The sequence below is a fragment of the Cataglyphis hispanica genome, chromosome 22 (genome assembly GCF_021464435.1).
Source record: "Cataglyphis hispanica isolate Lineage 1 chromosome 22, ULB_Chis1_1.0, whole genome shotgun sequence".
Classification (NCBI taxonomy): Eukaryota; Metazoa; Arthropoda; class Insecta; order Hymenoptera; family Formicidae; genus Cataglyphis; species Cataglyphis hispanica.
In genome coordinates this window covers 2,869,229-2,896,003 of record NC_065975.1, presented here as the reverse complement: position 1 = coordinate 2,896,003, position 26,775 = coordinate 2,869,229, and the positions used below count along the sequence as shown (strand labels likewise).

The 26,775-nt window shown below is 25.9% G+C and overlaps 2 protein-coding genes and 1 long non-coding RNA gene across 3 annotated transcripts; all 3 read left to right on the top strand.

The window, feature by feature from the left end:
• The first annotated feature begins 2,991 nt into the window (after nucleotides 1–2,991).
• LOC126857775 (uncharacterized) lies at nucleotides 2,992–18,986 on the top strand. Its single transcript, XM_050607494.1, has 7 exons — nucleotides 2,992–3,230; nucleotides 3,454–3,615; nucleotides 3,701–3,950; nucleotides 4,107–4,175; nucleotides 4,295–4,384; nucleotides 4,469–4,524; nucleotides 18,821–18,986. The coding sequence occupies exons 1-7, from the start codon at nucleotides 2,992–2,994 to the stop codon at nucleotides 18,984–18,986; spliced, it is 1,032 nt and encodes a 343-aa protein (XP_050463451.1).
• Nucleotides 18,987–19,558: 572 nt separating this feature from the next.
• Nucleotides 19,559–20,026, top strand: LOC126857684 (uncharacterized). The gene is made up of 3 exons (XR_007688535.1): nucleotides 19,559–19,598; nucleotides 19,695–19,784; nucleotides 19,889–20,026. It is a non-coding gene; the product is annotated as an uncharacterized LOC126857684 (long non-coding RNA).
• Nucleotides 20,027–20,955: 929 nt separating this feature from the next.
• On the top strand, nucleotides 20,956–23,142 carry LOC126857774 (peptidyl-prolyl cis-trans isomerase-like). Its single transcript, XM_050607493.1, has 5 exons — nucleotides 20,956–20,967; nucleotides 21,120–21,313; nucleotides 21,510–21,722; nucleotides 21,893–22,169; nucleotides 23,029–23,142. Exons 1-5 carry the CDS (start codon nucleotides 20,956–20,958, stop codon nucleotides 23,140–23,142), a joined length of 810 nt encoding a protein of 269 aa, XP_050463450.1.
• The last annotated feature ends 3,633 nt before the right edge of the window (nucleotides 23,143–26,775 follow it).

Sequence of the window (26,775 nt, the reverse complement as noted above, 5' to 3'; positions counted from 1 at the left end):
TCTCGCCGCTTCTGATAATCAATTATGTATTTGGTTTAAAAATTATGGAACTTCCGATAGGTCATCCAAGACTATGGCTCAGCTTCTTATACATATTGTTTTCGTGGTCGTTATATTTTTTTCTCATATGGTATACAACAACGTCTTTTTCAAATCGCTTTTCAAGCTTAAGTAATATTTCCCAATATCTAAATTACTCTACAGCAATATTATCAATTATATTTGGAATATATTATGATAAGGTAAGAAAATATTAACATAATATGCACTTTATCAATAAATAATTTCGATAGTTTTTAAACAGTCTGTTAGTACTTTGAGCAAATAGCTAAAAAATAAATTTTTTTATCTAGAAATAAAGTACTGCATCCTAGGCAACATAAATTATTAAACAAAATTCTTTGCAGATTTAATAAAATTATTCCTAGCAAAAATGTCAGATATATATTTCTTAATATAACTATTATTAGAAAGCATAATTACATTACTATAGAATAAAGTCAACGTTCTGGATGAACGCTAATTACTTATTTGTGTTCAAAATGTATTGTATTCTTTTTCAGAAATTTAGAAACTGTCTGAGAAAACTTACTGTTGTGGACATCACATTAGAAAAATTAGGAATAACGATAAATTATCAACAGCTACATAAGAGAATAGTACGCCTTGTCTTAGGATGGTTCGCGATAACGATATTAATAAATTATATAACCATTATATTTTATGAACATTGTGTTAAATATAATCTAGCGACAGCTATTTATTTTACTTCTATGTTTAACCATTGCTATCATATTAATCTTATTGGCGATCTAACTTTGATAAGTATTCTTGGGTTAGTACAAGTTTTATGCATAATCAGTACATAATCATTGTTTATTAATTACTTCTTTTAATATATAGATACATAGGGACAAAGTTTGATCAAATCAACAAATATATTCAAGATATGACAAATAATGACAATCGTAAAATAGCTTGGGGAAATTCTATATTGCATCAATCTAGATTTTTAAGAACTTCGAGCAATAAATGGATGATATGAATTATAATGTAAGGAAATTGTACGTAACTTAAGTAAATCATAACATGTTTATATAACATTTAATATTGTATTACAGGCATCTCCATTTAGAATTATGTAAAATATCTCGCGAAATAGACTGCATATTTGCAGTACAAATGACTATCAAAATGGGAAGTTACTTTGTCTTTATGGCTGTAGATATTAGTAACTTTTTTGATCAGATATTTTTTTAAAAATATATCATAAATTTAAACAATATATTGCTTACAAGTATAATTCTAATCTGGTTTTTCCATAACGTTTTTAAACTCTTCATCATTAATTACGTGTGCGAAAAAGTTAGCGCCAAGGTATGATTTCCTTTCAGGATAGGTATGATTCAAGTTCAAAATATATTTATTAAAAATTCAGATTCAACGACTAATTTCTTTCAGGCAAATTCCACAAAAAATTTTATAAATAGAATATCGTGTTTCACATGCAACGTTGAAATGTGTGAAGACGTGAGTATTAATACAAGTTTTGTTGGCGTAGTTTTTAAAATCCAACAAAAATGTGTATATTAAATAGTCTATTATAATAATATAGATATTACAATTATTGTTACAATTGACTCAATCGCCGCTACGATTTTATGGCCTTGGACTTTTCCAGTTTGGCTTCAAATTTCTTCAAAGGGTACGTGCAACTAATATTACATTACAAATATTTAAATCCATAAATATTAAAAACAAACAGAAATACTTTGTTTTCTATCTTTACAGTTTGTCACACATGTTATGACAGTTGTAGTTATATTAATACAGTCAGAGATTGATAAAAAACCGTATTAAAAAAATTGTATATAAAATAATATAATATATAAAAAGCTTTAAATGGTGGAACTTTAAAATTAATATGGTATGTAATACAAATTCATCTAAGTATATAATTATATACAACTATATATTATATTAAATATTAAAAAATATTTGCCACCTTTTTAGAGGACATTACGATAAAATAAAACTATTTATTTTATTTTTATGTCAAAAATGTCTTATTCGTTGTCATAAGAATTACTTTTTGCATAAAATTAATTTTGTGTAGGCGACATATCTATCATCTCTTTCCTATTTCAATAAGTCACGATAGAACTAATAGTAACAGTAAATTGATTATTCCATTCTATATGAATGTCTCAAATGAAATTACAAAGATCCACTATCGTTACTGTCCGATGCAACTAGTACAAATACATCTGGTTGACAAATTTCTTGCAACGCAGTTTGCAACGGTATGCGCAATGATCAACAACATTCAAATTGTTTTAGCACCGCTTTTAATAACCAGTTTTTTATGTGGTTTAAGAACTATCGAGTTTCCTGCAAATCATTCAAGACCGTGGTTCAGTTTCATATACATACTGTTATTATGGTCGATTTACTATTTCCTCTTCAGTTATACAATAACTTACATTCCTTATAATTCCGTGTATTTTATTTGTCTTTACCTAGACTTTTTTGTAATATTAATGTCAATTGTTTTTGGAATGTATTACAATAAGGTAAGAAAACCTTAGGTGTTTAGCAATTTTGATTATATTAAAAAATAGTATAAGTTTCAATCATCTAAAATTGTAATTGCATTTTTAATTTATAATTTTTTCCGTTATTTTTGTCTTGCGTAAAATGTAATAAAAACATAAAAATATTTTAAATCTACATATTTATACGTTATAATTTATTTAAAAAATTTCTTTTCTTGATATATTTAGCAAATTATTTCTTAAAATAAAAAATAACATTTATATTTTATTGTATATATCTTTTTTAATATTTTTTATGTCTATAAATAAAATAGAATAAAGTTACGTTAGATATAAGAGAGCTGTACTTTTTGGAGTAGCATTAATTATTTCTCCATTGTACATTTGTTTTTTCTCACATTAGAAATTCAAAAATTGTCTAAAAAAACTTACTATTATGGACGATACGCTGAAAAAACTTGGAACAACAACAGATTATCACAAGCTGCATACGAAAATAATACGACTTGTCTTAGGATGGTCCCTGTTAGTCATGTTACTGACTTATATAGAGGTCATATGGATGAAAAATGAGTATAATTATAACAATGCAAAAGCTATTTATACGAGTGTTATGATAAATTATTGCAGCCATATTAATTTTATCAACAATCTGATTTTTATCACTCTTCTTGGGTTGGTACATCTTTCTTTCTTTCCTTTTATATTTAGAAAAATTATTCTACAGCAGATTTAAAAAAGTTTCTAAATTAATAAAAATATACTATTATATGTATAAAAGTATAAAAATATTAATCTTATTTTAAATCTTAAAAAAATTTTATACATATATTCATATACTTGCTAATAATAATTAAAGTATCTAATATACAAACATGTTAATCTATTCTATATCTAGATATGTAGGATTAAAGTTTGATCAAGTTAACCAATATCTTCTGGATTTAACAGAAGATAACAAACGCGGATTAAAACGAGTTTGGGAAAATCCTGCATCGCTTTCACAGAAACGCAAATTCCTAAAGACTCGAAATAGCGAATGGATGATATGGATTATAATGTAAGAGAATTTATGTAAATTCTATTAATTTTGCGGTTATAACATTGTAGATTTAATATTAAGATTTAATATTACATTTATATAGACAACTTCATTTAGAGTTACGCAAAATATGTCGTGAGATAGATTCGATATTCGGAATTGGGTTAACAATGTCCACAGGATGTTACTGTTGTTGGTTGGCGTATACACTTCGTGAAACTTTTTACGTGACACTCTTCGACAATTACATAAATGATAAAATACAGTTTCTTATCTCAACTTTAGCCTGGTTTTTCATTTTCTTCTTCAAACTTCTCTTCATTAATTTCATATGTGAGAGCATCAGCGTTAAGGTATTGATGATATTCGTATATTTAAATTTAAAATACTTATTTAGAATTTTAATTTTACATATACATATTTAAATGTGCTGCATAATATTTTAAGTTTTACGCGACTAGATTATATATAAAATAAATTTTAATTTTACTTTTCTGCACTAATTTTAGGTAAATACAACAGGAAACTTAATCAACAGAATATCTTATTCCATTTGTGATGTTGAAATCCGTGAAAATGTAAGTCTTAAAATATATGTTTATTGAACGTTATTAAAGTAAACGTTAATTTAATTTAAAGTAAAAACCTTGAAAATATATATGATATGTATATTAAATAATATAGTATATTAACATAGATTTTGCAGTTTCTATTGCAAATAACTCAAGCGCCAGTTAGATTCTACGGGATTGGACTTTTTCAATTTGGTTACAAGTTCCTATACGGGGTATGATCATATTTATATATTTATTATTTGAATACTTATTTACAATAAATGTAGTCACAATAGTATAATATTGTTTTATTCTAGTTTTTCAAATATATTGCGACCGTTTTAGTTATATTAGCACAAGATTATACGAACAAGTGAGCATTTTTAAAAAGTCAAGCCTAACAAAATCAGTCAATAACTATTAAACAGATAAGTTGTTCTAATTATAACATGATTTGTTCAATTCTGTATTAGCACTGCAAATTAATATTTATCATTTTTATATGAATTGCTTTAAATTAAAAGAAATTGGTTTTTGTACTTTCTATTCTTATGTCTCTATATTATTGTAATCTGTATTGCTCTCTTTCTTTGTTCTTCTACATAAAAATTATTTCTTGCATAAAAATAATTTTATATATCAAATTTTATAAAAAAATCTTTCTCTCTTTTTTCTTCTTTTTTTTCATTTACGTTGTTTTATTGTTTGTATATTATTAGTTCATAAACTAAAATCAACATTATTTTATTTGTTATTTGATGACATTTTTAATCACGCATAATAGCATCGCATTATATTGTACAAGTCCAAAAATAAAGGATAAATGTGTCAAAAAAACATCAATGTTTGCGTTATAAATATGATTGCTTTGTGTCACTTGACGTTCGACCAGCCTCTTTTCAATAATTCAAGGTGTGTAAAATTCAATATATTGATTATTTTATTATGCATAAGTGTTGCAATTGAAATTACAAAGATCGCTATCATTACGTTTCAGCTTAATAACAAAAAATTGCAATTCGCAATTGAAACGGCGTCGCGATGAAGAGCATTCGGGAAGTTTTAGCGCCGCTCTTAATAATTAGTTACGTGTGTGGTTTAAGATTATGGAATATTAAACCTCTTACAAGTCGATTAAGATCGTGGTTCAGTGTTTCGTATATGCTGCTTTTTTGGTTAATTTATTTTTTCTTCTTAAAATTTACAGTATTACCTTATATAAATGATATAACTGATATATTTAATTCTATTGAATACGTTATTTATTATTGGCTAGAGGTTTTTATAACATTATTGTCAGTTGTGCTTGGAATATACCAAAATAAGGTAAGAAAATTTTGGCATATATACTTATTACATAATAATAATAATTATGAAAAAAGCTTTTGTATTTAAAATAGTTATAAAAGTTTTAATTTATAATTCTTTACATACATTATTTCTATTTAATGAAATAAACTGTCATAAAAATATATTATAACATAAATTATCATTATTTAGATATATAAGATCATATTTTTGAGTATCAATTTTGTCCACTTTCTGAACTGTCTTTTCTTTCTATTAGAAATTTAACAATTGTTTAAAAAAGCTCGACATTGTCGATGACACACTATTAAAAGTCGGAATAACGACAGATTACCATAAGCTTCATAAAAAATCAGTGTGGCTCGTCTTAGGATGGTTCATAATAGTTATACTCTTGATCTGTGAAGAAACACTAACCATGATTATTGAATTTAATACCGGCATTTTAATAGCTACATATATTTCTTTCATGAGAAATTATTGCCACTATATTAACATTCTCAATGATTTAATTATTGCAAGTATTTTTGGGTTGGTATATCCTTTTACACATGTATACAAATTATTTCAACAAACTTACGTATATAAATGAATTGATATATATAATGTATGATATTATATTATTATAAAAATAGTTTTCTAATTCAGGATGTTTCAAAATGTTTCTGTATATGATATATAAACAATGCATGTATGTCTGATAATATCGTTACTCATTGGTTTTTTTTTATATTTAGGTACATAAAATTAAAATTTGATCAAGTCAATGGATATCTTCTTAAATTATCGGAAGATAACAAATGCGAAATTAAACGGGCTTCGCAGAATCCAGTGTCACTTTTGCATCAACATAAGTTTCCGAGCAACAAATGGATGACATGGATTTTAATGTAAAAGAGTTTATGTAAATTTCATTAACCGTGATTACTTTGCATAGTAAAATTTAATATTGCATTTGTATACAGACATCTTCATTTGGAATTACGAAGAATATCTTATGAGATAAATTCGATATTTGGAATACAGATGACTTTGAAAATGGGATACTATTTTTTTTCTTTAGCGCTTGACTTGGATGAAATGTTCAACGTGATACTTGACAATAATGTCAAATATAACAGAATCCTGTATTTTATTACAATGGTATCTTGGATTTTTTTGGACGTTTTTAATCTCTTCCTCATTAATTATATATGCGAGATAGTCAGCGCAAAGGTAAACATGTGTTTTCGAAGAATTATTTAGAATTTTTTTTTCAATTATTTAATTTCTTAGAGATTATTATTTATATGACTAAATTAAAAGTTTTAATTTTGTAATCTGTATTTTAAATTTAGGCAAATGCAACAGGAAACTTAATAAATAGGATGCCGTATTTTTCTTATAATGATGAAATTCGTGAGAATGTAAGTTTTAAAATAAGTTTATTAGCTATTACCAAAATAAATATTCATTTTTAAGTTTCAATAAAAATACAGAAACCAAGAAATATTTATATTGTATGGTCTATTAATATAGATATTACAGCTTCTATTGCAAATAGCTCAAATGCCAGTCAGATTTTATGGAATTGGTTTTTTCCAATTTGGCTATAAATTTCTTCAAGGGGTATGTAAATGTAAGGAGTATGTATATGTTATATATGATATTATATATATATACATATATATATATATATATATATATATATATATATATTATTTCATATATCACATAATTATCTATTAAACAATTAAATTTATAATAATTATTTTAAAAAAATTAATGTTAATAAATAATTTAAATAAAATTAATAATTTTTTAGTTTAGCTCGTCTCTTACAACTGTTATAGTTTTATCGATACAGAGGCATACAAATAACCAGACATCTTTATAAAAATGACAGAATATAAATGACAAACAGCTAATAAATATCTTAAATAGGCATCAACAAATAATATTCTAAATGTAAATAAAATAATATTAATAATATATAATAATTATTTTATCATTGTATTAAAGAAAACACGTTATTAAGGCTGTTTCTCTCTTTCTCTCTTCTTTACTTTTCCCTTTTCTTTTCTTTCTTTTTTGCATTTACAATATTTTATTATTATACATTATTAGTTCATATCAAATAAAATTGACATTATTAGATTTGTTATTTGATGATGTTTTTAATCACGCATAATAGCATCGCATTATTGTACAAGTTCAAAAGTAAAGGCTAAAAGTGTCAAAAAGACATCAATGTTTGCATTATAAACATGCTTGCTTCGTGTCGCTTTGACGTTCGACCAGCCTCTTTTCAATAATTCAAGGTATGTAAAATTCAATATATTGATTATTTTATTATGCATAAGTGTTGCAATTGAAATTACAAAGATCCGCTATCATTACGTTTTAACTTAATAACAAAAAGTTGCAATGCGCAATCGACAAGGCGTCGTGATGAAGAGCATTCGGGAAGTTTTAGCGCCGCTCTTAATAATTAGTTATGTGTGTGGTTTAAGATTATGGATTATTGATCTTTCTATAGATCTTTTAAGATCGTTGTTCACTGTTTTGTACGTATTGTTATTTTGGTTAATTTATTTTTTCTTCTTAAAATTCACAGCAATACCTTATGCAAAGACTATAACTGATATATTTGATGATTCTGATTATCTTATTTATATTTGGCTAGAGATTTTTATAACATTATTGTCAGTTGTGCTTGGAATATACCATAATAAGGTAAGAAAATTTTAGCATATATATTTTTATTATATATAATAATAATTGATTTCAATTGTATATTTTAATAGAGAAAAAAAAGTTTTTGTATTTAAAATAGTTATAAAAGTTTCAATTTATTATTTTCTACATACATTATGTCTGTTTGATGAAACAAACAGTCATAAAAACATTATTCCACATAATACAATATAAATTATAAATTATTTTTATATAATAATGTAAGACCATTATATTTTTGAATATTAATTTTGTCCACTTTCCAAACTGTCTTTTCTTTCTATTAGAAATTTAACAATTGTTTAAAAAAGCTCGACATTGTCGATGACACACTGTTGAAAGTCGGAATAACGACAGATTACCATAAGCTTCATAAAAAATCAGTGTGGCTCGTCTTAGGATGGTTCATAATAGTTATACTCTTGATCTGTGAAGAAACACTAACCATGATTATTGAATTTAATACCGGCATTTTAATAGCTACATATATTTCTTTCATGAGAAATTATTGCTATTTTATTAACATTCTCCATGATTTGATTATTGCAAGTGTTTTTGGGTTGGTATATCCTTTTATACATGTGCACATATTACTCTGACAACTTACTTATATAAATCAATTCATGTATATAATTTAAAAGGAAATTATATTATTATAAAAATAGTTTCCTAATTCAGAAGGTTTCAAAATCTCTCTGTATATAATATATAAATAATGCATATATCTGTTCTGATAATATCGTTATTCTTTGATTTCCTTTTATGTTTAGATACATAAAATTAAAATTTGATCAAGTTAATGGATATCTTCTTAATTTATCGAAAGATAACAAATGGGATATTAAATGGGCTTCGCAGAATCCAGTGTCAGTTTCGCATCAATATAAGCTTCCAAAGGCTCCAAGCAACGAATGGATGACATGGATTTTAATGTAAGAGAGTTTATGGAAATTCCATCAATCATGATTATTTTACACAGTAAAATTTAATATTGCGTTTGTATACAGACATCTTCATTTAGAATTACGGAGAATATCTTATGAGATAAATTCAATATTTGGAATACAGATGACTTTGAAAATGGGATACTATTTTCTTTCTTTAGCACTCGACTTGGACGAAATATTCGTCGTGATACTTGACAATGATGTCAAATATAATAATAGAATACTGTTTTTTATTACAAACATATCTTGGATTTTTTTGGAAGTTTTTAATCTCTTCCTCATTAATTATATATGCGAGATAGTCAGCGCAAAGGTATTAAACCTGTGTTTTCGAAGAACTATTTAGAATTTCTTTTCAATTATTTAATATTTCAAGTATTTAACTTTTAAAAGATTATAATTAATATAACTAAATTAAATGTTTTAATTTTATAATCAATATTTTAAATTTAGGCAAATGCAACAGGAAACTTAATAAATATGATGTCGTATTTTATTCATACTGATGAAAGTCGTGAAAATGTAAGTTTTTGAATAAGTTTATTAACTATTACCAAAATAAATATTTATTTTTAAGTTTCATAATAAATATAAAAACCAAGAAATATTTATATTGAATGATCCATTAATATAGATATCACAGTTTCTATTCCAAATGACTCAAATGCCAGTCAGATTTTATGGAATTGGATTTTTCCAATTTGGCTATAAATTTCTTCAAGGAGTATGTATATGTAATATATATATATATATATATATATATATATATATATATCATATATATCACGTAATTATCTATTAAACAATTAAATCTATGATATTTATTAAAAAAAAATTAATGTTTTTTAGTTTACCTCGTCTCTTACAACCGTATTAGTTTTATCGATAGACGAGCATACAAAAAAGACATCTTTAGATGAAGAATGACAAAATATAAATAATAAATAGCTTATAAATAACTTGAATAGGAATTAACAAATAATATTCCAAATGTAATAGAAAAAATATGAACAGTATATAATAATTTTTTATCATTGTATTAAAGAAGAACGTGTTATTAAGCTGTTCTTCTTCTTCTCTCTTTCTCTTTCTCTCTCTATCTCTCTCTCTCTCTTGCAATCATCATTTTATTATTATATTGTCAAAGTTAATGTTAATTAAAATCAATAATAAATTACAATATTGCGGTGTTATTTGATGCTTTTAATTACAACATGTAATATCGTACAATCATATAAGTAGAAAAATGAAAAATTAAAGACAAGATCGATATTTGCGTTGTAAACGTACGTACTTTATTTGAAAATATATAACCCATCATCTTTATATTTATAGCTTGCGGTGTAAAATTCAATATATCGATTATTTCATTATATATAACTGTAATAAGTAAGATTACGAAGATTCGCTAACATTATGTCTTAGTACAATTGTTAACAAACCAAGTGCAGGTCGGAGTCACATACATTATGAGCATTCAAAAAATTTTATCACCATTGTTAATAATCAGTTATGTGTGCGGTTTAAGAGTGATCGAGTTTCCCACACGTGCACTGGGACAATGGTTCGGTCTTCTATACATGCTGTTATTGTGGTCATTATATAATTTTATTTTTATATATGAAGTCGTACCTTATACAATTGATTACCCCATTCTACACCATATTTGGCTTGGAGTAAATATGTTTATAGTTTTATTATCAATTATCATTGGGATATACGATGACAAGGTAGGAGATTTAACGTAAAAAGATATCAGTGCAGTTTAAATATTTGAAACCATTGATTTTATATGAAAAAACATTACTTTTTTATATTTATTTAACAAAAAGATAATGTATCATAAAAATATAAAAGATTTAGCATATGTATATACCGTAAATTATTAACAAATTTTATTTTTTACGTATCTAATAATAACATGTTTAATATAATGTAAATTATTCCTTGAAAGATAATAAACATGAAAAAAATAAACGTAAAATAAATGTAAAAATATATACGCAATATCTTATATTACATCTTTTTTAAGATCAAATGATTAAATTATTAGACATTCAAAGTGTCAATATTTCAAGATACAATTCGATATTATAAATCATTGATTTACTACATACTGTCTTCTTATATCAGGAATTTAGAAATTGTATAAAGAAACTTACTACTGTGAACAATACATTGGAAAAATTGGAAATAGCAATAACAGATCAGAAATTGTATATGAGAACAATATTGCTCATTTTAGGATGGTTTGTACTAGTCATATTAATAATTTATGTGGAAATCCGATTACTCGCAAGTGAGACTCATGACGTTGCGCTAATTATCTGCAGTCTTTATATACACATTTATTGTATTAATGCAAACATTATCGGCGATTTAATTATAACGAGTATGCTTGGGTTAGTTCATTAAAAACATACAAGAATATTTACTTATGTTTGCTAATAATTATCTACTAAATCCTTAATCTTTAGGTACATAGGATCGAAATTTGATCAAATTAACGAACATCTTGAAAAATTAACGAAAGATAGAATAAAGCAATCTTGGAAACATCCCGTATTACATGTTCATCAATCTAGATATGCAAAAGCTCCGAGAAGCGCATATATAATATGGATTGTAATGTAAGAGGATATTGATATAATTAATCATAACTGCGTTTCGCGCGACAAGCTAATATCACGTTTACACAGACATCTTCATTTGGAATTACGTAAAATATCCCGCAAAATAAATTTAATATTCGGAATACAAATGACTATCGAAATGGGGTGTTACTTCGCTTTCATAGCGTTGGGTATTCAAGAAATTTTTAATATGATATTCATCACTAATAATTTCAAATACAGACATATATTTCAAGTCATTCTACTACTATTAGGGCTTTTCCAACACATTTGCAGACTCTTCCTCATTAATTATGAATGTGAGAGAGTTGGCATGAAGGTATCAAGTTTAAAAAATACATTTATTTAAAAATTATTTTTAACAATTATTTGGTTTAGTGATATAATAAGTTATATGTTTAAAAAAAATGATTATATTAATATTATTTTCACACATTCAAATTTAAGGCAAAGGCAACGGGAAATTTTATAAGTAAATTATCATATTCCAATTGCGATGATGAAATTCGTGAAAATGTAAGTCTTAACATTTGTTTATTTATTATTAAAATTTAAACTTTTATTTAAATATAAAAAGGGATGATAATATGTTAAATGTCATTGTATTCACACAGATTCTACAATTTTTACTTATGTCTCGATCACCAATCAGATTCTGTGGGCTTGGACTCTTCCAGTTCGGCTTTAAATTTCTTCAAAGCGTACGTTATAATTACCTATTACAAATAATTAAATCCATGATAAGTGTTTTTAAAAAACTACTATTTCTTTTTCTGTTTATAGTTTACTACATCAGTTGTCACTGTTTTAGTTTTATTACTACAAACGTATACAAATAAGTAAATATTTTAAGAAAATTATAACAAATGTAATATACAAAAACAATAAAATTGACTTTATCGATACATAATATTCAACATGTAACATTTTATAAAATATACTATTTATTGTGTAATATTGTGTAAAAACTTAAATAATTACATGACATGATGTGACGTAACTTGCATATAGTTCAGTTATGCAAAGCAAGCCATTTGATTAAAGAAACGTGAATATATTATTAACCTTTCAATCTATCTAATCTTCGAAGTAAATTTTCTCAAACGTAAAATTGGGTAAAAAAATTTATCGGACATCTTTGACTTTTTTGCAGAAATCATTTCCTTTTCGATTATATTACATTTTTCGACTCATTTTGTATACTTTATGCTCTGCGAAAAGTAATATTAATCCTCTCGTTAGATAAAAGATTGCAAGAGTATTTTCTATTTTATTTTTACATCCATTTTGTACAACCTGTTTTTTTTTTTTCACAAAAATTATTTTTTGCATAAAATCAATTTTACTTATTTAATCCAATAATATTACTCTTATAACTCTAACAAAAACAGAGTTCTGTAATCACTTTTTTGTATTTTCTTATTATTTCGCCTTTAATTAATATTAAATCGATGCCTTATCTATTGTTATTTAATAATATTTTTGAATATATTTTATAATATATTTTATAACATTATACAAACTTTTCAGACAAAAAATAAGGAAGAAGTGTCTCAAGAATAATATTCATATTTGTATTATGTTCCATAAAAGCAGACGCCATATCCATCATATTCATATTATCTGACCTGTTTAAATATATCATGGCATGTAATTTTCAGCATATCGATTGCTTTAATAATCTTAAGTATACGGAAATTAAATATCCGCTATCATATCCGTCACCATTTGATGGGACGTTACCATTCAGTCGTTAAATGAAATATAGTTCGGAATCGAAATAGTGTGCGCAATGATATTCAAACGATTTTAACATCACTTCTAATATTTAGTTTTATATCTGGTTTAAGGATTGTCGAGTTTTCGACAACTCGCTGGAAAGCACGGTTCTGCCTGCTATATATATATTGTTATTGTGGTTGATTTATTTCGTTGTTCTAATACGTGTATTATCTTACATACAATAGCGACTATTTAATTTTTTTTTTTTGCCTAACTATTTTTATTTCATTAATGTCAGTTATCTTCGGAATGCATTGTAATAAGGTAGGAAAATATTCATATATGATCATAATATACATAAATATACATAATAATAATAAATAATTTTAATTTGAATAGCTTGGACTAGCTTAAATAGCTTTAATAATTTGCTATGCTATACAATGTTTATTTAGCAAAATAAAAACTATTGTAATAATACAATTATTTGCAATTTTCTTTATGCTATTATATCCATAAATAATAAAACTATTGCTTTTGAAATTAAGAAATAGCATTATGCTTTTAGATATAAAATTGTCAAGTTTTTTTAAATTAAAGTTTAATTATATAGCCTCTTGCAATAGAAATTTCTATACATATATGTATACATCGTCACGAATAAAGTAAATAGAAAATAAGAAAATCGATATTTCATCATTAATCTATTTGTTTTGCATTATAAATTTACTTGTTTGATGCTTGCTGTCTTACGGTTGTGTAAAATTCAGTAGATTGATTATTTCAATACGCGTAAGTGCAGCAAATATAATTACAGCGACTCATCATTGTTGTCGTTATCGATATAAAAAATATAGTTTCCAATCTATCATGGCAAAGAGTATTGGATCCTTTTATCGCCACTTGTGATAATGAGTTATGTGCGTGGTTTAAGAATTGCGGAGATCCCTACAAGGTACCCAAAAATTTGACACAGCTTTTTCTATATCTTTATATTATAATCGTTATATTATATACTATATCTTTATATTATATATTATAATTTTCTATATCTTTATATTATATATAAAAATTATAAATTAATACCTAATTCTTTCTTCATTATAGGTAGAGCTGTCTTACATATTTGATTATTTTGCCTAAAGAATTTAGATATGTATTTCTCGCGAGATACACTATTCAGCAAAATTATTTTTCCGCTAGCTTACGCTGATGCATTTAATTCATTTATTATTTGAATCAAATGTTTATTTATAATTTTGTCACAATTCTTTAATATAGTTAAATGTAACCGTGTCGTGTTTGTAAAAACTGTCAAGACAAGAAATTAAAAAAAATGTGCAAGGAACAATTTTTACATTTCTATTATAAATATATAATGATTACATTTATAATTATTTTCTTTTACGTGCATCATGTAAAAGAAATTTCATTCATTATCCAAATTGTTTAAATATATCGTATATAAACATCAACAGATCGATTATTTCAATAACTTCAAATCCAATAATTGAAATTATGAAGAATGTTATCATGATAAAGCTAGCGCAACTACGCAGTCGGCAAATGAAACATAGTTTAGAATAAAAACGCTCTGCGCAATGACTAAAAGCATTCGAACAGTTTTAACACCGCTTTTAATAATCAGTTATGTGCTTGGTATAAGAATTACTGAATTTCCTACAGGTCACCCAAGAGTATGGTTTAGTCTCTCATATATGCTATTATTATGGTCAACTTATTATTTCTTATTAAATTCTACAGTAATATCTTATTTTATTAATATACATTTTGCTTCTGAATATCTTGTATGCTACTGGTTAGACATGTTGTTAACAATATTGTCAGTTGTGTTTGGAATATATTATGACAAGGTATGTATGATAAAAAAATATTAATTATATTTTTACTAATAATAAACAATTTAATTTGTATATTTAAATATTTTTTTGATATTTAAAGTAGTTACAAAAATATTAAGTAATTTTTTTTCCGTTTAGCAAAAGAAATTAAAGATAAGCAATATTTCACATATAATGCTACACAAATTATTGATAAAAATTCCTTTTTAATTTATTGGGTGTAAAATATAAAAAAAAAAAATATATAAAATTAACATTTTTCAAGTCATCTTTTAAAAAAGCTATAGCTATTAATTACATTAGATAAGCTACAATAAATTAAATAATTACTTGTCTACCACATTGCCTCTTTATAACAGAAATTTAGAAATTGTTTAAAAAAGCTCGACATTGTCGATAATACATTGCTAAATATCGGAACAATGATAGATTATCATAAACTACACAAAAAAGCAATGTGCGTCGTCTTAATATGGTTCCTAGCTATCATATTAATGAATTGTGAACCGGCATATTGGATGAAAAATGAATACAATTATAATATTTTAAAAACAATGTATCTTTTTTTTATGCGAAATTATTGCACTTATATTAATATCATCAGCGATTTAATTGTAGCAAGTATTCTTGGGTTTGTATATTTTTTTTCGTATACAAAAATTATTTTAATATAATCATATGTGTAATAAAAGTATATTAGAATGCATATAAATATAAGCTTTTTTCAAAACTTTTGAAAATGTCAATATATTATCACGTCAGAGGTTTCTTTCACATTTTTAGGTATGTAGGATTAAAGTTTGATCAAGTTAACCAACATCTTTTGAATTTAATAAGAAACAACAAATGTGGAATAAAACGAGCTTGGGAAAATTCTGTTCATCAGCATAAATTTCTACAAGCTTCAAACAAGGAATGGATGACATGGATCGTAATGTAAGAAAGTTTATATAAATTCTATGAATTGCAGTTATTTAGAACAATAAAATTCAATATTGCGTTTATACACACAGACATCTTCATTTGGAGTTGCGTAAAATATCTTGTGAGATAGACTCGATATTTGGAACGCAGATGACTTTAAGAATGGGATGTAGTTTTTATTGGTTAGCGCTCGACATGAAAGAACTCTTCAGCGTGACACTTATTAACAATTATATCCAATCTAATAAAATACTATACTCTATTATGATAACAATTTGGCTTTGTGTTAACGTTTTGAGAATCTTTTTTTTTAATTATATATGCGAAACAATCTACGCCAAGGTATTAATATTGCATTCAGGCTCAAAATATATTTAACCAGAATTTTCATTCAATAATTATTTAATTATTATTAAAAAATATTAAAAATAAGTTTATAAAATAATTTAAGTTTATAAAGTAATAAAGTTTATACAAATATTAAAAAATATTAAAGTTTACACGACTTTTTTGAATTATAAAAGAATTATTCAAATTTTATTTGGTATATTCCAATTTCAGGCAAATGCAACAAAAAATTTAATAAATAAAATGCCGTACTCTACTTACGATGTTGAAATTCGTGAAAATGTAAGTCTTAATATTAGCTTATTTATAATTATTAAAACAAACTATAATTTAAATTTAAGAAAAAATAAAGAATTATAAATATGTTTGTTAAGCAATTTATTAATAAATTTTATTAATATAGATATCACAGCTTCTATTGCAAATAACTCAAGCGCCAGTCGGATTCTACGGAATTGGACTTTTCAAATTTGGCTACACATTTCTTTACGGAGTACGTTGCAAAATGTCATATAATTATCTATCACCAACAATAATATATACAACAACCATATAACAACAAATATATAATAATTATTTAAAAATAGAAATTAATATTTTTCAGTTCATCTCATCGGTTACAACCGTTGTAGTTTTATTAATTCAAGCGTACATGAAGAAACAAGCATTTTAAAGAAATGACGCTTAATTAAATATGTTATATAAATAATTTTAAAGAGCGTTGATAAATAATATTCAGAGTGCAAAATATAAAATATTTTTTTTTCAATATTTCCAATCTTTACTGTGTAATGTTATCATTCTTTCCTACTCATTTTCCCAATAAGTATGTCTTTTATAAAAGCTATTTTATACATTCTGTCATAGAGTTTCACAATTTCTATATATCGTTACATATAAAGTAAATAGAAAGCAGCAAAAAAATAGATGCTTTGCCATTAACTCTTATTTGCTTTGCATTATAAATTTACCCGTCTGTTGTTTCGCTAGTTCATGGTGCGCAAAATTCAGTAGATCGATTATTTCAATATGCGTAAGTGCAGCAATTACAATTACGGAGACTCGTCATTGTCGTCGCCGACATAAAAAGTATAGTTTCCAATCTACCATGGCGAAGAGCGTTCGATCCCTTTTATCGCCACTCCTGATAATGAGTTATATATGCGGTTTAAGAATTGTGGAGTTTCCTACAGGATATTCAAGATTTTGGTTCAGTTCTCTGTATATTCTTCTATTGTGGTCGACTTATTGTTTCTTCGTTATAGACGAAGGGATGCCTTACATACCTGAATACTCCGCCGAATACAGGATTTACGTTTCGCTGAACATTTTCATAGTTTTACTGTCAATGCTTCTTGGAGTGTATCATGACAAGGTAAGAAAAAAATCTTAGCTTATTCGCATACATCATATTAACAATATATAATCTCGATTGAATTTGAGGATGGAACTTATTTGTGTATTAAGTAGTTATATAAAATCTTTAAATATCATTTAATGAAAGAATTTATATAAAACGCAAATAATTATTTTGCATATTGATGCAGTGTGAAATATTATGTTATCTATATATTTTATAAAATTATTTTCCCATTAGCTTGCTTCGATCTATGTAATTTAATTCAATTATTATATGAATAAAATATTTATAATATTCTGTCATAATTTTTTTTAGATATAAGCGCGTCGTGTTTTTACATAGTAACCTTTTTTATTTATTTACTGCGTACTCTTTGTTTTAAGAAATTTAGGAACTGTCTGAAGAAACTTGCTATTGTGGATAACACACTAGAAAAATTCAAAATACCGATGGATTATCAGAAATTAAGTAAAAAAATAATGCGGATCGTTTTGGGATGGTCTGCATTAGCCTTATTACTAAATTATTGCGATTACATGCGATGGCAAGATATGGCATACAATCCTTTAAAATCCATGTATATATCATTTATGCTAAACCATTGTTCTCATATAAGTATCATAAATGACTTGACTTTTGCAAGTATTCTTGGGTTGGTATTTTATAAAAACTATCACACATAGAAATTAATCTAGTAATCCTTGCATAAGTTTCCAAAATTTGTATAAAGTAAAAAAAAAAAAAACAACTAAGTCTTCTTGACAAACTTTTAAGGATTATTAGGTTATTAATATGTTTGCATATATTTTGAAATAATTCTCATTTTTCATTAATTTTTTTTTTTTTTTAGGTACATAGGATTGAAGTTTGATCAAATTAACAGGCATCTACATAAACTGACCACAGAGAACGTGCGCGGAATAAAGAGAGCTTGGGAAAACTCCGTATTGCATTCGCCACAGCGCAATTTTCCGAATGCGCCAAGTAGTGAATATATGACATGGATTGTAATGTGAATGTTTATTAAAATTTAACTATTATTATGTTATTGCGAAACACAGAAATTACACAGCGAGATTTAATATCGCGTTTATACGCAGACATCTTCATCTGGAATTGCATAAAATATCTCGCGAGGTAAACTCAATATTCGAAGTAGAAATGACTTTCAAGATGGTATGCTATTTCGGTTTTATAGCGGAATTTTTCCGTGAACTTTTTACCGCAATATTCGTCAGAAATTATGTCACTAGTAAAAGAATCTTGATCATCGTCATAATTATATTTTGGCTGGTTTGGTACATCTCCAGATTACTCCTGATCAATTTAATATGCGAGAGAGTTTGCGCCAAGGTATTGATTCTAACATTCAAATTCAAAACATGTAGTTTATTTTTTTTTTTTTTTTTTTAGCAATTCTAATTCAATTCTTTTTAAACAAATACTTTTAGATGCTGCTTAGTTCAAATATTTCACATAATATTAATAAAAATAATATTAATAAAAATATTAATAAAATAATATTAATAAAAATAATGTCAATTCTATCCCAATTTTAGGCAAACGCAACAGGCGGCATGATAAGTAAAACATCGTATTTCACTTGCGATGTGGAAGTACGTGAAAATGTAAGTTTCAATATAAATTTGAAAAAAATTATTGCAACAAATCTTGATTTAAGTTTTTATGCAAAACTAACGATACATATAATTGTTTTAATGCAGATGTTGCAATTTTTATTGCAAATAATGCAAGCGCCACTCAGGTTTTGCGGACTTAGACTTTTTCGGTTTGGTTATAAATTCCTTTATGGAGTGCGTAATTAGTATCAAATAATTTAATTATATATTACTATATTATTTATATCTGCATTATGGATAAATATTTAAAAACTAATATGTATTTCTTTTTCTTTCAGTACTTTGAATCCATTCTGACTCTTGCAATTATATTAATACAAGCGGAGAAATTTAAGAAAGTATTGAAAGATTGTGGGTGATATAATAAATCTACAAAAAAAAATTTATCGATAAATAGCATTGATTTAACAATCAATAATATGCAATGTAATATGCTTTTTCTAGATAAGTTTTTAATAATTCTATATTTCATATTTTTCCTTAATTAATAGAATTAATAATAATTTTTTTACAAACTATTGCAATATATGAGATAAATACTTTTTATTCTCTTTCTTGTAATAATCATTTTCATAAAAATATTTTTATGTATTTTAGTGTATAAAAAAATATAGAAGACGATAATAAAGAAAATAATTTGATTTATCTCATTACATTAATTATCACCTGATATAATTTAATACTAATTGGATATCATCAAAAGAAATGAACGGACATGTAATTACTAAATTAATTATTATTTACAATTAGATGAGCTCATTAATTCGTTTTTTGCACATAAATTTATTGTACAATAAATATTATTACGCTTATTTATCAAAAACATGTTGTCGAGTACATCATTAACTCCCTCTATTAAGTTCAGTCCGATACATATGATAATAATAATTATTATCTGAACATTGCATCAATTCATGTAATGTCATATATATATATATATATATGTATATACATGAATGAAAATTTCTGCAAACTTAGTTATAAATCCGCTGTAGAAAATGCTAGGAACAAAATTGTTGTAAAATTATGTCGAATTGATAATATCAAACTTGCAAAAACATTTTTCGACATCTATATAACGAAAAATTAAATATCATGCAAATGTTATGCAATCATGAATAATAAAACGTGTAGAAAATCTCGCCGCGCATCTAAAAAAAAAATCTCGGTGCACGTTTCGGCGAAAATCGATGACAAGCCTCCGCATTTCAATGCATTAGCCTATTTGAAATCGTTTGACCTGCAACGAGATGCCGTACGAGTTAAAGAAATAGATAAAGAGAATATAAAACTTTTGAAAAAAATTAACATAATTCATCGATTAGGGGTTAGTATATATCGTCTTATGGCATATATGGTATGAAAACTAGCACAACAATTTTACATATATATAGTTATATATATTGATAATATAATTGTTTAATTTTGTGTATATACGATCTTACTTTTAATCCAATTATAAATACAAATAAAACATGCCAATATTGAATTTTTATTCTCCATTTTTAGGGATGTGTGAATTGTTGGGCGCCGGATTTCAGATATAAGACGAAACTTGGAGATCAAGATCGGAAGAACAATGTAATTATGCGGGAAAACAGAATTATACTGAAGAAAATTCGTCAAGCGGAAAGTCAATATCCTACTCGTGAGTTTTTGAGAGCCTACAAGAAAATACACGAGGCAGTGGAGCACCGTGCAAGGTTATTCAATTCACATATTTCGATATATGAGAGAAAAAAATTTTGCTCTGTCAAACTTTTTTATATGTGCGCGTAACGTGAAGCAAATAAAATAATATAATATTTCTAATATAATATAAATAATATAAAATTTAATTTAAAATAATAATAATATAAAATTTAATATAAATAATATAAAATTTCTCATGTAACACAGATACGTTTCAGTGATTAAGAAACTGTACATTGTGTCAGATATACGAAGGCAATTAGCCGAAAAGAGTCAAACGAAATGTTTCTTCGATATTGGACTTAAAGAAGAGGATCAGAAATTAGGGCGTATAGTGTTTGAACTCTACGATGGTATCGTACCACGTACGTGCGAGAACTTTGCAGCTTTCTGTCGTGGAATAAATGGATTCTCATATAAGTACGTAAATGTAGGAGGAAACAAGACAGAGAGAGAGAGAGAGAGATTTTTGAGACTATATATAATGATTTGCAATTTCCCGTAAAGCGTGTCTGAAATTTATTGAAAAATCCGTGAATAAAATCAAGCTCAAAGCTCTTACGAATTTGTATAAAATGTATAATTCTCAGGCACACTCCATTTCATCGTATTGTCTCTGGCTACTGGTGCCAGGGAGGAGATGTCACGAATTTTGATGGTAGCGGCGGTATCTCTATATACGGAGACTCATTCGATAAGGAAATTTCCGATTTATGCCATACGGAACCTGGCATATTGTCCATGTGCAATAACGATGATGGCAGAAACGACTCCAAGTTTAATCTTACGTTTAGGTGCTTGGAAACCGTGGATGGAGATAGAGCCGTTTTCGGCCGGATAATAAGCGGAATAAGAAACCTTTACAAGGTAATATTGAACATTTCTTTTGTTGGTAATCCAGAGCTTTGCTCGAGTGCGCAACGTTACTAATGCAATAATGCAACATCGTTAGCTAGCATTGTTGATTTAAGTACAGCTCGAGATGCTGACAAAATCGTAAAGAAACCATCTCGTTTATATCGTACAAGTGGATTACACAAGTAAAACTGTCGTAGAAACATAAATAGTATCTCTTTTTTTTTTTTATAATATAATTAAACGTCTAATTTCTTCTCATATACACATATTTTATTTTCTTTTCGTATTTTATTTATCAATTTTATTAAGATTTAATTTATTTTATCTTTAATAAACATTAAATTGAAAAATATATATTTCATTCGATCGATTAACATCAATGGAATGAAACATGTCGCCATCTAACGGGTAGCTAGTAAATTTTGACGTAGAATAATTAGTCGCAGTTTATAGATTTTGTGTTTTAAAGTTATTATACTAAATTAAATTATGTTAAATCACATTTAATGCAATAATGCGTATAAATAATTTATATATTTTATAGCGGCAAATTTTGAGAATGTTTTAAAAAAGTACATAGATATTATAATGTTTTTTTTACTTAATATTTCATTATCTTCTATTTGTATGTAATGCAAATATAATTTGTTATATATTTACAACAGAAAAATTGAGAGAAATGAATTATTCTAGAAATATTTTAAATATAGAATACGTTCTCTCCTCTCTTCTCTTGCGCATTAAAAAAAAAAAAAAAGAAAAACTTTTGCGCGTATCGTACGATATCGTTTTACAAAAGATTTTATTACCGTCCGCGCGTTTAAATTCAACCGCATAGCAGTGGTTTATATCTGCCATGATTAAATAGATCGAGGAATTCGGTACGAAGACCGGAAAACCAATAAAATCGGTGATTGTGTTAAATTGCGGAGTCCTGTCGACGAAACGCCCGCGTGAAAAGCTGCCCAAACCACAAATATGACTAAGCTGCATTGTCTTTATGGGTGAAAATATAATTTATCATATAATCTGATTGTGTGCATCAATAATTATAACTTGAGCATTATCAGAAGTTCTTCCGATCGTGTAAATGGAAAATAATGTAAAAAATGTATATTGCTTCTGTAAAGAAAGGAATAAAAATAAAACGTGTTTTATTATTACAAACTCTATGAAATATTATAGTAATTGATAAGTAATTGATAAATAATTGATATAAATAATTGATATATAAAGAAATAGCTCTTATAAAAAATTCTTGCAAGGTTTACGCTTTATTTTCATGCATTATTCAATTGCCTCAGACATTAATTATGATGGATCTGTAATTACTTAATTATTTTATGTTTATTCAAAATTTGATTTTATTGATTTGCAGAAGCATCAAAATCCTATGTCGCTATTACAAATGCATCCCGACGCTCGTAATATGGAATCCTATAATGCCAAGTATTCATATTTGATTCAACTTATTATTTAGAATCCTAAATGAATGGGGCGGAATAAAAAGATCGATATTAAATATTGCATTAGTATGTATGAGAGATTTTTAACACGTGCCAATGAGATTTTCCTCGAATATTTCTCAACTTTTTAATCAAATATCTTTCATTAAATGTTTTTCATGCAACATTAAAGTAACTATTTTATAACACAAGCATATGTTCTACAGAAAAATAAAACAAAATTGCATCTCTCTCTCTCTCTTTCTCTCTCTCTCTCTCTCTAGTAGATATAAACATGCATATGCAAACAAAGTCAATTAATTAAATAAACTAATACAAATATAGATACAAATTAAATTAATAAGTTGCAACAATACCATTTTAAAAGCATGTCATGCAATTTAAAAACTGAAATTTGCGTGCTGATTTTAATTTAAACAATCTTGATTGATTAATAGATTACAATTTTAAAGATATAAAAGCAAAACTCGTATTTTCTAATATGAAAATTTATGATAAATCTGAGATTAAAAAAAAATTTTGAATAAATTTTGAATAAATCTGTCTGAGCTATATTTTAGAAACTTTAAACTCTGTTCTTTCTTAAGTTTTTTCTTATCTGTAATTAAATCACCACACTGCCAAGTGTGTCAGTTATGTTACATACACAATTCAAATGACGCAGGGAAAGACGCAAAATAAGATCAAGTTCTTTTTCATCGCAATCTTGAACAAGATTGAAGAATGTAAGTTTTGCTTCATATCCCGTGTTTGTTTCACGACTAACTGTAATGAAATCAGCATAATCAGCATAAACAACAGACAGAAAGTTTCCTTTGTGAACTTGTCTGAGCTTTATGCTTTGCGTTTTATGCACGTAGTGTATTTACTCAGTTTTTTTACTATTCTGAAAGATTTCTTGGCATCCAACTATATACGACAACCGTATATCGATAACTAAAGCTGAATATTCATAATGTCCGTCCGAGATCCTCGATTTCTCGGATGTCTTATATTCCGAGAAATGATACTGCGTATTTACAATATGAATCCGACCATTATTCTTGCGAAAATTTATCGTACTAATAAAATATTAGCCCTTGCCTCTTTTTTCTCTTCTTTTCTTTTTTTCATTTCTTGCTTGCATGTAAATCATTTTGGTTTTCAAACAAGTTATGGATTAAAAATCAAAATAAGATAAAATATAAAAATAAAATCAAAATATCTAACGATTCAAGATATTAAGAAAAAAATATTACCTTGGAGTTAATTCTTTAAATTAAAAATAAAATTAAGATGTTTTTCTCAGTAGATGATTAATTTCATTTCTATTTTTTTTTTTTTAATTTATGTGATTGTTGCAGATTTTATTTGAATATTTTTACAAATCTAAAAATAATATGTTCTTGCAACGAATATGTGTGTTTATTGTATTTTGGCCTCTTTGTTATTTATTTACTTATTTCTTTCATTATTTATATTTTATTATTCATTTGTTTTGTTTATTATTTATTTCTGTATTTTTCGAAAAACAATAATGCTTATTTGATATTGCAAAAATAATTATGTCCAGATTTATTGGTGAAGCATAACGCAATTTATACGCAATATTACGAGGAAAATTGTTATTATTACCTGTTTCAACAATTCCATTTTGTATTTATTATATTTTAGTTGCCTCAATAATTATACATATATTATGCGATGTTGTATTATATTATTTTTTATTTACCTCAACGTATACTTTAAACATGTATTACGTCGTAGTTATTAAATGTGTGAATTACAAAAGTCACTGAGATCGTTATGATATTATAATGCTTGCTGTAATAATTAATATTGCAATCTTCCGATCACGATAATGACGATTATTATTATATTAAAACAATTAATTGACGCAAAGATCATTATACCATGAAAATCTCTCCAATGGACGTTGTAATTATAATGTTGGTGATGACGATTATCAATAGCATCAATCACGGTTATTTCAAGTACGAAACAGCTGTTTATTTGACATATAATTTTAGATATTAATTCTGCATCATTACAGAATAATACTTTAAAATATAAAAATTTGAACGTCGTCTTGTCATTGTAATATATTTTTATAATACAAATATATCACATACAACAATATAATGCAAACAAATGTAAAAAAGATAAAATGTCTTTTCTTAAAAAAATTATAAAACTCAAATATAAGAAAAATAATGTCACACTCATATCAACTAAAATTTCTATTTTTTACTTAATTATATCCATTGTATAATAATAGGCTTATTTTTATTATTTCAATCATAGCGCATTTGTGATGTTCGACCAATCAAATTTATTATTCTTTCTTGTCACCGATATAACATCCAATTCCTGTGTAGAGGATAGATAATAGCATTCCATCAATCATTAGAAGCAATTGTCTGTTTTGTATATTGAATTAAGAATAACTGCATTATTACGTTTACATGTTCGAGATAATCAAATGCACTCGCGTTATCGTTATGGTCGCCGTATGTGAATTGTACCTTTTATCGAGTTTTTTTTTATCTGCACCCACGCGGAGATTTGGCTTTCCTGCTATTCAAGCGACTTAATATTTTTCGATCATATAATAAAATAAGATAAAATAAAAAGATAGAGAAAATGAGAAATGGAAAAAGAGAGAGAGAGAGAGAGAGAGAGAGAGTATGTATGTTTACGTATGTATATGTGTATCGTTTCAATTTTTGATTGTTGTCTCGTTTGTCCAGTGCATATACACTTTTTAACAAAGGCATTTCTTCGTGGATAAATCAGAAAATATTTTTACGAACTCTCGTTTATGGTTTCTTTTTGTAGAATCTATATAGATGCAAAAAAATGTCGTTTCCGAGAAAAGGTACTTCGAGACAATATATACATGGAAATTTTGTTTAATTACATAAAATATTAATGTAATTTCATTAAATGTAAATCTGATTAAATTTTCTTAGAATAAAAATTACAAATTTGATAATATGATGCAAAATAATAAAATTACAAAAATAAAAATATATGTGATTTAACGAGAGAGTTTCTTAATCGTGAAGAAAAAAGAATTAGAATTTATATTATATAATATATTTATTATTTCTATTTTGATACTTTTTTTAGTTTAAAAAAATTAATATTTATTAAAAATTAATTATTTT